The sequence below is a fragment of the Lynx canadensis genome, chromosome A3 (assembly GCF_007474595.2).
Source record: "Lynx canadensis isolate LIC74 chromosome A3, mLynCan4.pri.v2, whole genome shotgun sequence".
NCBI lineage: Eukaryota > Metazoa > Chordata > Mammalia > Carnivora > Felidae > Lynx > Lynx canadensis.
In genome coordinates, this window is record NC_044305.1 from 102030355 (window position 1) to 102046728 (window position 16374).

At 43.5% G+C, this 16374-nt stretch overlaps 1 protein-coding gene across 9 annotated transcripts in view; it reads right to left on the minus strand.

The window, feature by feature from the left end:
- Nucleotides 1–16374, minus strand: part of LOC115510830 (interleukin-36 gamma-like) — a 157660-nt gene that overhangs the window by 3745 nt on the left and 137541 nt on the right. For 3 of the 9 annotated variants that reach the window (XM_030311097.1, XM_030311103.1, XM_030311098.1), the window contains exons 2-4: nucleotides 4296–4363; nucleotides 3737–3841; nucleotides 2988–3127 (exon numbers count right to left, since the gene is read on the minus strand). In XM_030311097.1, the coding sequence (XP_030166957.1) occupies nucleotides 2988–3127; nucleotides 3737–3841; nucleotides 4296–4344 (294 nt within the window). In that variant the 5' untranslated portion in view covers nucleotides 4345–4363. Of the gene's footprint in view, nucleotides 1–2987; nucleotides 3128–3736; nucleotides 3842–4295; nucleotides 4364–4978; nucleotides 5036–9070; nucleotides 9076–12154; nucleotides 12249–13638; nucleotides 13921–15100; nucleotides 15164–16374 lie in introns of those variants that run through there. The other 6 variants (XM_030311094.1, XM_030311106.1, XM_032592685.1 and 3 more) reach the window with 5 other exon arrangements.

A 16374-nucleotide genomic window follows, 5' to 3' on the forward strand; every position in this document is an offset into this window, starting at 1 on the left:
CCTCAAATCCAGAGATGGAGTAGGAATGGCACAAAGAAAGGTTAATGAACAAGTGGGCACGCTCCAACGATGCATTGGAACTCATCTCACACAAGAGGCTGATGGGGGGAAAAGAAGGAGCTGCAGATCTGCAGCAATAAACCAAGGACCTCCCCTACCAAAGCCGCAACAGTTGAGGGCCGCCACCTTGCAAAACCAGTCTTCTAACAAAAGTTCCAGTATTAGCCTCTGACCAGCTGCCAACACTCGAGGAACGTCAGTGCCACAAAAAAGACACAAGAGGATCTAACAAACCAAAGGATTTGTATTTAAATAAACAAACCAAGTAAATGGAGCAATCAGAAAATGCTTTCTATATCATATGTAGAAGTACATTTTGTGTATTTATATACTGTGCATTGAAGTATTTGTAACAAAATTATGCACACACAAGATCTCCAGAGAGACACTACACAGGGATGGTCCATAATTTGTCCACATTTGGACCTCCTCCCTATCTCATTACCATCTGAACTTAGAATATCCATCAATCATATAATTATTGCTAGACTTGTTCATCACTGTATATCCCAACACACAGAAATTCAATAGAGATGTGTTGGCTGTTTAATAAATGAAAAGACACTTGCTCATTTCAAACTCTGACACCACCTCCTCCAACCTCCTTTTCAACCTCCCGCCTGGGAAGGACTGGGCGGCAAGTCCCCAGCTGCCCTCCCCAGCTTACTGCTGTTCCTCTTCCGGCCATTCATGTTTGCGTTCTCTCCGTCATGTCATTTCCATTAGCACATTCGCTGCCATTCTACTATCTTAAATAATGATCTCGCTTGCCCACCACCTTTCCCAACTCCCCTTTTGCAGAAAACTCTCTGTAACAGTTGTCTATATAGGCTGTCTCTAGTTTCTCTCCTCCTGTCCCATTCTTAAACCCCTCGGTCTGGGCATTCACCTCCAGCACTGCAGCAACACTGCTGGCACCAGGGTCCCTAAGGACCCACATGTGGCAGAATGAAACGGTCAATTCTCAATCCATCGAAAACCACAGTAGACAAAATCGCAATAGAAGGGTGGCTTAGCAGACAGGACATAGGTGAAAATGTAATTCTCAGTCCTCTTTCATCACACCCAGCATTCACTCTGTCAGCAAGTCCTCTTGCCTCAATTTTTTTTTTTTAATTTTTTTTTTAACGTTTATTTACTTTTGAGACAGAGAGAGACAGAGCATGAACGGGGGAGGGTCAGAGAGAGAGAGGGAGACACAGAATCTGAAACAGGCTCCAGGCTCTGAGCTGTCAGCACAGAGCCCGACGCGGGGCTCGAACTCACGAACTGTGAGATCATGACCTGAGCCGAAGTCGGATGCTTAAACGACTGAGCCACCCAGGTGCCCCCTCTTGCCTCAATTTAAATAAAATATTTTCAGAGTCTGACTGGCTTCTGCCTACCTCCACTGCTACCCACTTGTCCACGTCCATCAAATCTCCCCTAGATCACCTCGAAGTCCCCCCACAGGACTTTTACCCTGGCCCCCGCCCCCCCCCCCCAGTCTGCTTTCAACTGGCAGCCAAAATAATTCTTTTCAAACCTATGTTCATGCATGGGACTCTTCTACTCAAAACATTCTAATAATGTCCCATCTTACTCAGATGGAAAGGCAAAGTCCTTACAAATGCAGGCAAGGCCCTTTGTGTCCTGCTTTTTTATCTCTCTGAACTCCTCCCCACTTAGTTCACTGTTCTCTCCACTAATTCTTGAACTTGCTCCCACTCACACCTGTTGGCTAACTCTCTTCTTGCCTTCTACTGTCTGCTAAGATCTGATGATGCCGACTGCACTATTTTCTACGGCAGCCCAACTCCACCTGGGCTGGCACTGCCAGTCTCTTTAGCCTGTTCTAACTGTGCTTTCCCACGGGACATAACACCCTTAAAGACACCACAGACTTACCTATTACACTTACTGTCTACCACTTCTCTCCTCCCGCTAGAATCCACGCCCTCTGAGGGCAGGGCTCTGTGCCATTCTGGGCACCAATATATCTCAAATGGCCACAACGGTGCTGTGCCACTACAAACCTACACATTTACTGAGCTAATTGGACTGGATGAAATGAAATTGAGTCGAACTAAACTGAAGTTTAAGGAACAAGAGGAAACATTGCAATCTCAGAAAACTGAATAGGAGAATGAGGAAGCAGACAGGACAAACTTAAAATGTAATCATGACCTGGAAGATTAAACCAAGATATTCTCCCAGGGTGCAACAAGAAAAAAACAAAACAGTGAAAGGATAGAAAGTATGGAAAATAAGATGAGATACTGAAGAGAGATCTAGATGTTCCAATGACTAAGGAATAGGCATTCCAAAAGGAAGGAAAGAGAAGCCAGAATGAAGGAGAGAATATACTTGAAACAATGGTAGACAATATCTTAAAATACAAGAAAGACAAAGATCCTCAACTAGTGATGTGCAGGATAACGCAACTGCATGCAGATAACTCAAAAATATCTAGGAATAAATATGTTTAAGAACGGAGAATATTTCTTTTTTTACTTCTAAAACTAGATTATCTACCAAATAAATATCTCATAAAAGAAACTGGCCTTTTGGGGCACCTGGGTGGCTCAGTTGGTTGAACGTCTGGTCTGACTCTTGATTTTGGCTTAGGTCATGATCTCATGGCTCATGAGGTGGAGAGCCCCATGTCAGGCTCCTCACTGCAGCACGGAGCATGCTTGGGATTCTCTCTCTCTCTCTCTCTCTGCCCTTCCCTGCTCTCTCTGAAAGAAAGGAAGAAAGAAAGAAAGAAAGAAAGAAAGAAAGAAAGAAAGAAAGAAAGAAAGAAAGAAAGAAAGAAAGAAAGAAGAGGGAAGGAAGGAAGGAAGGGAGGGAGAAAGGGAGGAAGGAAGGGAGAAAAGAAGGAAGGAAGGGAGGAAGGAAGAAAGAAATTGGTATATTTTTTTAATAACATTATTTTTCTTACTCACCTTCAGTTGCAATGTGGGCTGCCCTCCTATGTCCTCACAAGACAGACACATTTCTGGATTCTCTATTCCCATATAAATGGGAATCCCTCTGCCTTGCTCAAGATACTCTGGATACTTGCATGGGACAACAGTGACAGTGACTAAGAAGGACAAAAGGGAAGATAGTGTCAGTTTCCTCTTGAAATCAGGATGAGGTCAGCATCACCCGGGTGGGGCAGGAAGAAACCTTGAGTGTAATCCCTGCTACCCCAGGCCTGCCAAAACGCCAACCACCACATTTGTTCGTTCATTCATTCACTCACACCATGCACCAGTCACTGCCCTAGGAAATGGAGCAAACACGAAGAGCTAAACAGATGGCAGCCCCTGCTGGACCACCTGGAGGTGGGAAACTCCAACCCCAAGCAGCCCCTCTGCTCCTTGAAGACTTCCGTCCATTAGCAAGTTTGGCCTCATGTGATGTTGAAACCTGCCTTCCCATGGTTACCCACCCATTGAGTCCTTTTAGGATACCCAGAAGTCAGGCAGAATAAGATACTTCTCTTCCATGTAACAGGCCATCAGGTCACTGAAAGCAGCTCTCCGGCTCCCCAGGACACTCCTTCCCAGGCAGGTGCGGGAGTCTCCCCCCTCCACGTGGACCCTTTTGTAAAGCTGCCTTTGAACACAAGGCCAGTGCCAGCATCCCATGTGTGCTAACATGACGCCTCCCTTGCCTCCAAGGCAGCAACCACAGGATGACCACTCACCTGGAGTCACACTGTCAGTCCGTGGAACTGTCACAATGGTCTGATCCTGCAGGATCCACACCTGCTGATTCAAGTCAGAGACCTCCCCGGTCTGAGGTTTATTCACTACGGTTCAAATAGAAAAGAATAATGAGGAAACATTCTAATTGGGCCGCTTTACTAGACGCTAGGCCCTTCGGGAAGGAAGGCTCAGGGTTTACACACCAAAACTGGCAGCGATCTGGTGACCCTCGGCCCAGCCCTTCTTTCCAGGAAAGCTACAGGTGGTGGTGAGGAGGGCCAGGGCTGAAGCTGGTCTAAGAGGATAACCTGTCCCACAGTACAGTCAAGGCCCAGGTACTCCTTCTGATGCCTACTCTGTGCTTGGCTCGGTGCTGGGTCTGGAGCTAGAGCAGAGAATAAGCACCACTCCCCACCCCGTGGAAGCCCACCGTCCAGTGGAAGATGGACAGCACCGGGTGGGAAGGGCCATGCACAAAGAGGGGCAGAGAATGCTGGGGCATCCAGAAGAGACAGGTGTGGGCACAGGCGTGGGTACAGAGCCCCATCTCAACATCACCTGCTGTATAGGGTTCTCCACAGAAAGGGACTCCTCGAATGCATGTCATAATGGGATTGTCTCCACACCTGCGGGGACAGCAATAGGAGACAGAAGGGTCAGGAGACATTCCTAAGACCTTTCCAGGACACTAGTTACTGAGGTCCCCATTCTGGATAGGGAGCTGGCCTGGAAGCCTGGCCTGACACAAAGCCCTAGTCAGAAAATCTGAGCCACCTCCTGAGACAAAACTTCAAGGTGGTGTCAGGGAGGGGGACATGATGCAGAGTTTACTCCACCCAAAGATCCAGCCAGTGACAGAATCTCTCCCTAGAAGTCCTGAGCCAGGCGTGACTTTTGACCTTAAAAAGCCACCGCCACCTGATGCCCGCATCTCTCCTCCTTCCTCCCATCGGCAACTGCTTCTGTCTGGGAGCAGGGGGGGGGCGGCCCCAGGCCAGGGCATCTCTGCCAAGATCCTAGTAACTCCCGGAAACCACTGACCCCGCGCTGGACTGAGCCCGGCATGGCCGCATCTCTTCCCTGAGCCCTAAAGCACGAAGAAGAGCTGGAGGACTTGCCAGCTATCAGCGGGCAAGGAAGGACCTTTATCGAAAGTGCAGGGGACTGAATCACAGCTCCAATAGCTCCCAAGAGCAGTGACCGAGACTGTCATTTATTTGGGAAGTATGGGGAGGTCCCACCTGGCTGGGTGGGGTGTGGCAATCATATGCCAGAAGATCCTGTGAGACTCAGATGAAGAAATCACAGCATCAGCATGAGTGTGACCAGCCTGAGCTCCTTGAGAAGGAGGCACCGAGCCACACCTACGGGGAAATAGAGTTGATGACAGACCCCAGGCTGCTCAGCAAGGGGAGACTGCGGGACTTCCCCGGAGCTCAATTCTCCTGCCTTGTCACTTGGGCTACACCTGGAATGCCAGGCCCTCCACAAGGCAAGTCCATCTGCTGGGGCAATCAAGCTTGCCCTTTACAGTTCCACTAAGGGAGTCTTGTGATTGCAAAATTAGCTGTGTGCTTTAGGCAGGGTTCCCACATGGCATTCCCACTCATCCAACCATGCCTATACCACCTCAGGCCACCCCTGAAAGAAAGGTTAAGCTGAAAGCCTACTATACTCTTTCAGCCCCTCAGAGATGCACCTCATCCCCTTGGGAAGCCACAGGTACTGAGTGGTGCACCCATAACTGATGCAAACCTGGTCTCTGGTGCCCCCAAAATGCAGTGGACCCAGAACTGCCTAAGGACTAAAATGGTTGGCACTGATTTCTCTAACAGAGCCCCAGAACCCAACTTCTCTCCCACCCTCTCTGTTCTAGTAATGCAGGACATTTGTAGGTTCTCAACTAATGGTAACAGTTACTATTATTATTTTTTTTTTTGTATCATGTTTTTTTATGCCTCTACTCCCACCTCCACACCCCATCTGCTGAGATCAAGCATGAAAACCTTCTGAGGCACAAGTTAACTTGACTGAGGTGAATTTCAAAAGACAGACTGGAATCAACTTCATATTTAACTGCCTAGCTACAGAGAGGTTGGGGGAAGGGCTAAAATAGAACCTCCTAGGCAAGCACTTCCATAAGCCCCTTTTCCCAACCCTGAAAGGAATCTTCTTGCTCAACCTCTCATACTTTTCACCCCCATCTCCCTGTTAGCCTTGGATGAACATGGTCCTTTCCTGTGAAGACATCAATCCCATCATTTTTGGCTTCCAGTTTATCTGTCACCCCAGGAGACAGTGTGAAAATGAATTCAGGCACACTGGTGTTCAAAGCCAGGCTCAGCCAGGGTCACCTCTCTTGGGTCCCCTCTGTCCAATTGAAGAGCCTCTCCATTACGCATCAGTCAACATACCTTTCTTGGGAGGCTCACCATAAAATGGCATCTAAATAGTCCTATCATCTGGCCCCCAAATTCTTTAGGCTTCTGTTTCAATCAGGATCTAATGTGGAAAGCAGAACCCACACCAGGAATTTCAAACAAAGGGAATTGTTTAGAAAACGTGTCAGAAGGCTAAAGAGTAACAAGGAAGTACTAAGGGATCCCAGATAGTTAATTGCAGGAAAGAAACCAGAGAGAACAAAAAAGCCTAGGAGCTCAAAGGAAGGAACTTGTAGGACGGATGCCCAGACCTCAGGAGGAGACCTTCTGCCAAACTGATGCTCAGACCTCTGAAAAGAGAGTATAATCGGTTGGGTGCATGAACCACAAATGTGGAGAGGAGGCATGAGCCCAAGAGATGCTCAGAGGTCCCAAGCGACACAACCCAGAAAGCTGTATTTTCAGTGATTCAAAAGCCATTGGATCTAGCTTGAATTTTCCATGCCCAGAAGGAGGGTGTAAAAATCTATGTTTTATGATGACATGTGTCCTCTTTATGCCACTTGATCCTGACCTTTCCCTCACTTCCCAATATTCAGAGAATCCAGTACTTTCCAGAGTTCCCAGCAATCAGTATCCATTCTGAAGTTCCCAGTTTAAACTTTAGTGTGAATGAGTATAAGAGAAATTAGAATAGGAGTGATGGTGATAATAGGGAAGAACTGAACCACTGGGGTACATAATTGAGGAGCAGACAGCCCATCTACTGAAGAAATGGACCAGAACTTTTGTCTTAGGGGGATGGATAATAAAATTACATGTTATCCTAGCTGTATTTGAGAGGACTATCAATATTTATGCTGGTTATAAAAAGTAAAGAATGTGATTCTGCTATGTAAACATAACCCAGCTTGCCAGGTTCTTTCTATTAATGTTTTGTTGTCACTTACAACAATGAAATATGCACACCATTAAGCGTGGCTTGAATTGAATTCAAGTAAGTACTCGTAAAGCCAAAGATCCTAGACATGGAAATAATTTTATGAGCTCACTAAGTCCAGATTCCAATTTTTAAGCTCTAAGATATTATCATCCACGCTTGTTTGCTAACAAGCCCCACTAGTTTGCTCACTTAACATGCCCATGATCTTTTTGGTATCTTAAATTTCACATATGGTAAAGTTATATGATATTTGTCTTTCTCTAATTTTGCTTAGCACAATATACTCTAGTTCTATCCACGTTGTTGCAAATGGCAATATTTCATTCTTTTTGATTGCTGAGTAATATCCCAGTGTGTGTGTGTGTGTGTGTGTGTGTGTATGTGTGTATGTCTGTATGTATATGTATATATATACATATATATATATACACACATACCACATCTTTGTTGTTAACTTTATTTTTTATTTTTTAAAATTTATATCCAAATTAGTTAGCATATAGTGAAGCAATGATTTCAGGAGTAGATTCCTTAGTGCCCCTTACCCATTTAGCCCATCCCCCCTCCCACAACCCCTCCAGCAACCCTCTGTTTGTTCTCCATATTTATGAGTCTCTTCTGATTTGTCCCCCTCCCTGTTTTTATATTATTTTTATTTCCCTTCCCTTATGTTCATCTGTTTTAAAGTCCTCATATGAGTGAAGTCATATGACATGTCTTTCTCTGACTAATTTCGCTTAGCATAATACCCTCTCGTTCCATCCACGTAGTTGCAAATGGCAAGATTTCATTCTTTTTGATTGCTGAGTAATACTCCATTGTATATATATACTACATCTTCTTTATCCATTCATCCATCGAGAGACATTTGGGCTCTTTCCATACTTTAGCTATTGTTGATAGTGCTGCTATAAACATGGAGGTGCATGTGTCCCTTCGAAACAGCACACCTGTATTCCGTGGATAAATGCCTAGTAGTGCCATTGCTGGGTCGTAGGGTAGTTCTATTTTTAGTTTTTTGAGGACCCTCCATACTGTTTTCCAGAGTGGCTGCACCAGCTTGCATTACCACCAACAACGCAGAGAGATCCTCTTTCTCTGCATCTTTGCCAACATCTGTTGTTGCCTGAGTTGTTAATGTTAGCCATTCTGACAGGTGTAAAGTGGTATCTCATTGTGGTTTTGATTTGTATTTCCCTGATGATGAATGATGTTGAGCATTTTTTCATGTGTCGGTTGGCCATCTGGATGTCTACTTTGGAGAAGTGTCTATTCATGTCTTTTGCCCATTTCTTCATTGGATTATTTGGTTTTTGGGTGTTGAGTTTGATAAGTTCTTTGTAGATTTTGGATACTAACCCTTTATCTGATATGTCATTTGCAAATATCTTCTCCCATTCTGTCGGTTGCCTTTTAGCTTTGCTGATTATTTCCTTCACTGTGCAGAAGCTTTTTATTTTGATGAGGTCCCAGTACTTCATTTTTGCTTTTATTTCCCTTGCCTCCAGAGACGTGTTGAGTAAGAAGTTGCTGCAGTCAAGATCAAAGAGGTTTTTGCCTGCTTTCTCCTTGAGGATTTTGATGGCTTCCTGTCTTACATTGAGGTCTTTCATCCATTTTGAGTTTATTTTTGTGTATGGTGTAAGAAAGTGGTCCAGGTTCATTCTTCTGCATGTCGCTGTCCAGTTTTCCCAGCATCACTTGCTGAAGAGACTGCCTTTATTCCATTGGATATTCTTTCCTGCTTTGTCAAAGATTAGTTGGCCATACGTTTGTGGGTCCGTTTCTGGGTTCTCTATTCTATTCCACTGATCTGAGTGTCTGTTCTTGTGCCAGTACCATACTGTCTCGATGATTGCAGCTTTGTAGTATAGCTTGAAGTCTGGGATTGTGATGCCTCCTGCTTTGGTTTTCTTTTTCAAGATTGCTTTGGCTATTCGGGGTCTTTTCTGGTTCCATACAAATTTTAGGATTATTTGTTCTAGCTCTGTGAAGAATGCTGGTGTTACTTGATAGGGATTGCATTGAATATGTAGATTGCTTTGGGTAGTATCGACATTTTAACAATATTTGTTCTTCCTATCCAGGAGCATGGAATCTTTTTCCATTTCTTTGTGTCTTCTTCAATTTCTTTCATAAGCTTTCTATAGTTTTCAGTGTATAGATTTTTCACCTCTTTGGTTAGATTTATTCCTAGGTATTTTATGGTTTTTGGTGCAACTGTAAATGGGATTGATTCCTTGATTTCTCTTTCTGTCACTTCATTGTTGGTGTATAGCAATGCAACTGATTTCTGTGCATTGATTTTATATCCTGCAACTTTGCTGAATTCATGAATCAGTTCTAGCAGTTTTTTGGTGGAATCTTTTGGGTTTCCCATATAGAGTCATGTCATCTGTGAAGAGTGAAAGTTTGACCTCTTCCCACATCTTCTTTATCCATTCATCCATCCATGGGCATTTGGGCTCTTTCCATACTTTGGCTATTGTCAATAGCACTGCTATTGGGTGCATGTGCCCCTTTGAAACAGCACACCTGTATCCTTTGGACAAGTACCTAGGAGTGCAATTGCTGGGTTCTAGGATAGTTCTATTTTTAATTTTTTGAGGAACCTCCATACTGTTTTCCAGTGGCTGCACCAGCTTGCATTCCCACCAGCAGTGCAAAAGTGTTACTCTTTCTCCACATCCTCGCCAACATCTGTTGTTGCCTGAGTTATTAATGTTAACCATTCTGACAGGTATGAGGTGGTATCTCATTATGGTTTTGATTTGTATTTCCCTGATGCTGTGTGATGTTCAGCATCTTTTCATGTGTCTGTTAGGCATCTTGATGTCTTCTTTGTAAAAGTGTGTATTCATGTCTTTTACCCATTTCTTTATGGGATTATTTGTTTTTGGGGTGTTGAGTTTGATAAGTTCTTTATAGATTTTGGATACTAACCCTTTATCTGATATGTCATTTGCAAATATCTTCTCCCATTCCAATGGTTTCCTCTTAGTTTTGCTGATTGTCTCCTTCACTGTGCAGAAGCTTTTTATCTTGATGAGGTCCCAATAGTTCATTGTTGCTTTTGTTTCCCTTGCCTCCGGAGACGTGTTGAGTAAGAAGTTGCTGCAGCCAAGGTCAAAGAGATTTCTGCATGCTTTCTCCTCTAGGATTTTGATGGCTCACATTTTGAATTTATTTTTGTATATGGTATAAGAAAGTGGTCCAGTTCTGCATGTTGCTGTCCAGTTATCCCAACACCATTTGCTGAAGAGACTGTCTTTATTCCATTGGCTATTCCTTCCTCCTTTGTCAAAGATTAGTTGGCCATACGTTTGTGGGTTCATTTCTGGGTTCCCTATTCTTTTTTTTTTTTTTTTCAACGTTTATTTATTTTTGGGACAGAGACAGACAGAGCATGAATGGGGGAGGGGCAGAGAGAAAGGGAGACACAGAATCGGAAACAGGCTCCAGGCTCTGAGCCATCAGCCCAGAGCCTGACGCGGGGCTCGAACTCCCGGACCGCGAGATCGTGACCTGGCTGAAGTGGGACGCTTAACCGACTGCGCCACCCAGGCGCCCCCTGGGTTCCCTATTCTGTTCCATTGATCTGAGTGTCTGTTTTCGTGCTAGTACCATACTGTCTTGATGATTATAGCTTTGTAATACATCTTGAAGTCCAGAATTGTGATGCCTCCAGTCTTGGTTCTCTTTTTCAGGATTGCTTTGGCTATTCAGGGTCTTTTATGGTTCCATACAAATTTTAGGATTGTTTGTTCTAGCTCTGTGAAGAATGTTGGTGTTATTTTGATAGGATTGCATTTAATATGTAGATTGCTTTGGGTAGTATAGATATTTTAACAATATTTGTTCTTCCAATCTATGAGCATGAAATCTTTTTCCATTTTTTGTGTGTCTTCTTCAACTTCTTTCATAAGCTTTCTATAGTTTTCAGTATACAGATTTTTCACCTCTTTGGTTAGGTTTATTCCTAGGTATTTTATGGTTTTTGGTGCAATTGTAAATGGGATCAATTCCTTGATTTCTCTTTCTGCTGCTTCCTTATTGGTGTATAGAAATGCAACTGATTTTTGTGCATTGGTTTTATGTCCTGCGGCTTTGCTGAATTCATGGATCAGTTCTAGCAGTTTTTTGGTGGAATTTAAGACACAAAACAGATGAACAATGGGAAGGGAAACAAAAATAATATAAAAACAGGGAGGGGAACAAAACATAAGAGACTCTTAAATACAGAGAACAAACTGAGGGTTGTTGGAGGGGTTTTGGGTGGGGAGGTAGGCTAAATGGGCAAGGGACATTAAGGAGGACACTTGTTGGGATCAGCACTGGGTGTTATATGTAGGGGATGAATCACTGGAATCTACTCCTGAAATCATTATTGCATTATATGCTAAAAAACTTGGATGTAAATTTATAAACAAACAAACAAACATGCCCATGATCTTGGTAAGTGGAGGGAACATCAATGGACACCAGGTAGGGTGAGAGAGCTTGGTCATTCAACATCACTAGAATCTCTATAATCTGTTCATAGATGCACAATCTCCATAAAAACTTATTCACGTAGCCAAGCTAACATTCACAATGAATAAAGCAGAAGGAACCAAGAAGTGGTAGAGAGTAGAGGTTACCTGGCCCCCACAGTTGACAAATACACAGAATCAAATTAGTAGTAGAACTGGGCTTGGAATCTATAACTCCCAACTCCTCAATGCAGGGCTTCCTGCTGCCGTGCTCATCAGTTCCCTTGGGACTCCTGAAAAGACTAGGGCCACTGTAGCTTACATCCCATCAAGGGCTACTAATAGGCAAGCTTGGCAGTCTGGTTTGGGCCCTGCTACTGGAAAAGAACTGGCACTAACCTTGGTCAAACTAATGGGGCAACATGATGTGTACCATGCACCACAGAGAACAGCACAGACCATTTGTACTTGAGTAGATTTAGGAAAATGGGAAAATGCCAAGGAAATTCCCAGGGCGACCTCTGCAGTACAGCTTTTACCAAACGTGGGTGGGATGATATAGTTGAACTTGCCCAAACCTCTGCTCCTCTAAGCAGCCCAAGCCCATTGTCTAAGACTTACTTCCCTGTGGGCTGATCCATCATCACACCTTCCTGAAGCTGGGTCCTCTGTGAAAACCCAGACTTTATAGGTTGTGGGTCAACAGTTTCCTCTCCTTCGTGTGAAAATGAAAGACAAATTAGCAAAAATTACCTCCGCACGCCTCACCAAATAATAAATAGAAATAAATAGAAATATTAAAGGCATCAAGACAAAAGAGCCCAACTCTAAAGGACCAACATCAAGGTATATTTCTCTGAATTTAAAACATCTATTGATCAAATTGTACATTCATGTGCAACCACAAAATAAGAAACAAACACCTAAAGCCTCATCAGACAGCTCGCGGTAAAACATTGAAGGAAAAGTTTAGGTTAAATGCCTAAAGTTTGAAATTCCTGGACAAAGAGCCAAGTGACAGAGAACTTTTAGCCCAATGATCCACATCACACAAAATGCAACAGTCTTGAAACAAAAGATGGTAAATTGAACATCACCAAAATTTTAGAATTTTGGACAAACCTGACAAAACACATAGGTGAAAGTGAAAAGAAAAAGTATGTGGGAGAAAATATGTGCAATGCATCCAATAAGCTAATACCTAATATTCAAAGTTTTTAAATAGTTCCTACTAATCAATTTTAAAATGCAAGTAATTTCATAGGAAAATAAACTACAGATGTAAAAAGCATTTCACTGAGAAGAAAATATAAATATCCAACAAATAAACGTAATTATAGTTAACCATACTAGTAATTAGCAAAATGAGAATCAAAGCAACAATGAGATTCCATTTCCACCCAACAGGAAGGCACAAATTAAAAAGGTGGTAGGTGGGGCACGAGGGTGGCTCAGAGTTAAGCGTCTGATTGTTGATTTTGGCTCAGGTGATGATCTCATGGTTGGTGGGATCGAGCCTCGTATCAGGCTCTGGACTGAAGGCACAGAGCCTGCTTGGAATTCTCTCTCTGTCTCTCTCTCTCTCTGTCTCTATCTCTGACTCTTTCCTACTCACACATGTGCACTCTGTCTCTCCTCTCTCTCTCTCTCTCTTTCTCTCTCTTTCAAGAGAAATAAATAAACTTTTTTTTTTTTTTAAAGATGGCAATGGCAGTGAAGAAACAGATTCACTCACTGTATGGATGAATGTGAGAATTAACACAGCCTTTTTGGAAGGCAATTTTGCAGGAGCTATGAAAAAAATTAATGTGTGTACCCCTTGACTCCTCAATTCTACTCACAAGAACCAATCAGCTAAATTTACTTTCAGCTTCAAAAGCTGGAAAAATCCAATTCAAAGTGATCAAAATATTTACTCGATCCCATCATTGGCAGTCTAGAAGAAGTACAGGATCAGAATGGCTGATACGATAATTCCACAATGTCAGCAAGGATCAGCATGTATTTAGTTCTCTCTGAACTGATGTTCATTACTAAGGCCAGGTTCCCTCATGTCTGTAAGATAATTTTCTGTGAGAATCAGAACTGTATGCTCAGTCATTTACATCTTTTCAAGATAGAGAACGTCTCTCCCACATCAAAGTCTTTCAAGTCCGCTTGGGTGAACTTGGGAGGCATGCTGTGCCAATCAGGTCCTAACAAGAAACATATGACACATTCAGAATTTGGCAATTTGAGTTAAATGTAATAAAGGAGCTATTTATAAAGATATGGGCAGAGTATAGGGAAATCCCAAGGCATAGCGCCCAACCCCAGGGCTAGTAACGATAGGATACACCCCTTCCTACCCATTGGCCTGAATGGACAAGAGGAGGAAAAGGTTACCAGAACCCACAGAGAGAGCTTTGTGGAAATGACAACGTAATAGGAGCCATGACCCTCCTCAAGAAAAATAGACTGGGGTGACCCCAGAGAGAAGGAATCAGGAATACCCTGACCTCACTCTCTTCCCACCCTCCAATTTCTTTCCAGTGGATCTTGAAGGGTCACTGGAAGTCATCCAGCATAGTCTAAGCCTTTTGCCCCTCAGGTCCATGCTCTTCCTCCATGGGTGAGAGCTCTCTGTTCCCTATCCCAAGAAAAATATAAAAAAATATTAGCTTCTGAATGATCACAAGTTAGGTCAATGTGGTCATAATCCCAACTGAAACTTTTTACTCACGTGCGGTGGTTGGAGGAAAAGGCAGGAGTGAGGAGGAAACAGTTAAGCAGTTAATTGAGAGACTACTTGATTCTATAGCTCCTCACAAGGTCTCTAGTTTGATAACCATGGCTAACTTCTTCCACTAACTATCACATGTTCCCCTTGTCTCTACGGGTACCTCAGCCTGATGCTCTTCTTCTTCACCTGGAGTGGGAATCACATCTTTGCTTCTGTGGACTCTGAGTCCTTGGTGCTTTTCTTTATTGGGTGCTACAGTTTTCAATTGTCCGAAACTACTGGGCAGAGAAGTAATAAGACCTGCTCTAGGGAATCCCTTGGGTTCCAGACACAGTCCTATTTACCTCCACTGAGTAGCAACAACCTAGTTTTCCCTGAATAGTCAGCATCAATCACCCCAAGCAGTAAGATCCCTCCTTTCTACCTGTTTATTCACTGACACGAGGGGCCAGATGGCTATCAGGCATCCCAACCTCCAATTCCTCAGATCCTGACTATATTCCCTAAGGGAAGCATTTCTTTAATTCCTGGGTATTAGAACCTCCTTTCCATGGAGGCTTAGGTCCCAGATGAAGAAGAAAAAGCTCCTACAGTATGTCATTTGGTTTAACAGTAAGAGGAGCTCTCTCCCCCATTACACCCTTTGGTTCTTGAACCTCTGCATTTCCGTCATGAGGAAGATAGCAACATTTACAAACCAGTGGTTTAAGGAATACACTGCTTGCAGCAAGACAGAACTCTCAGAGTGTTGTATTTTAGCCGGCACCACATTTGACTCTTCAAAAGACCATCCCACTATTCTATCAAGAGAGCTGCACGTGGTAAAGCTAATGAATTATTATTACCTGAGTGTGAGTTGTTGCCATAATTCCTTTACTGAAAAATGTAACTCCTAGTCAGAAGTGATGCTGTATGGGACATAGATGAAGTCATTCAGTAAGTCTACAAATGGCGTTCCTGGCAAAAGTACTATGAGTTGAGAAGACAAACCAATACACAAAATGTATAGGTATCCAAGAAGAAAGCTTTGACTTCATAATGGAAGAGTCCAGTATAAACAATCTGCCAATAGGGAACTGGGTGGTTTCACCAGGAAATGGCGCCATACCAGGGGTTTTCTGTTGATCTATGCTGATGGTGGTTTGGGCACTGTGCAGTGGCAATAACCAAATCAAACTTGTTGAAAGGAAATCAACCTGCTGAGTCCAGGCATAACCTCCATATCTGCCACCATGGTCACTTTGTACATGGATCCACTGAGTAGGCAAGTGCCTGGGGGAAGATTGACATCCACAGGGTGGGACACCTTGACCTCTCATTTATTGACAGCATCCTCTCCAGTAGATTCCCTTCGGTAGGCCCTTATTTGGAACACAAATATCTTCACATTCCATGTCCATTCTGAGAAGTTCATCTGCATGCCACTCTCCACACCTCCTTGCAGCCAGTTTTCTAATCATTTTCTTTCCAAGTCCCTGCCCAGCTAGCCAACTCATTAGCCCACAGATTGATGTAGATCTGTATCACAGATCTCCTCCGACATGAAATGAGTAACCAAATATGCCATCTCAATTTCTGCCCAGTGGGAGGATTTCCCTTCATCATTATTTTTCAGGGCAACTTGAAGGGGCTATCGTGAAATGACAATAGCCCCCTATTTCCGGCTGGGGCCAGCATACTATGCAGACCCATACATATATCCAATCAGGCCTACACTTTTTCTCCTTGATGTTTAGATCTCCCCCATAAGATTCTGCTGTGAACCTAAGAAATAGTTGGAAAAGCTGTAGGAGCAAATACTGTGGGAGTCTGAGCTACCAGTTTATGAAGTTTACTTCTGCCTTTCAGATATGCTTGGGCCTGGTCTCCTATGTACTATTGTTCTTTAAATAGAATATCCCTGTGCCTGTCCAATTTTATGGTTTGGCCAATCAGGTCATTCCAAGCTCATGGTGGGCAGTTAAGTTGGATAGTCATTTCATGTCTCAGTTAGGAATTCAGACTCTGTAATGAACAAACAGCAATTCAGGAGCTGATTTTCAGCAAAGCAGAAGAGGACTTGGCCTTACTCTAAAACCCCAGGGATGTTCCCCGTCATCCTTGAGCCTGGGGCTTGTAA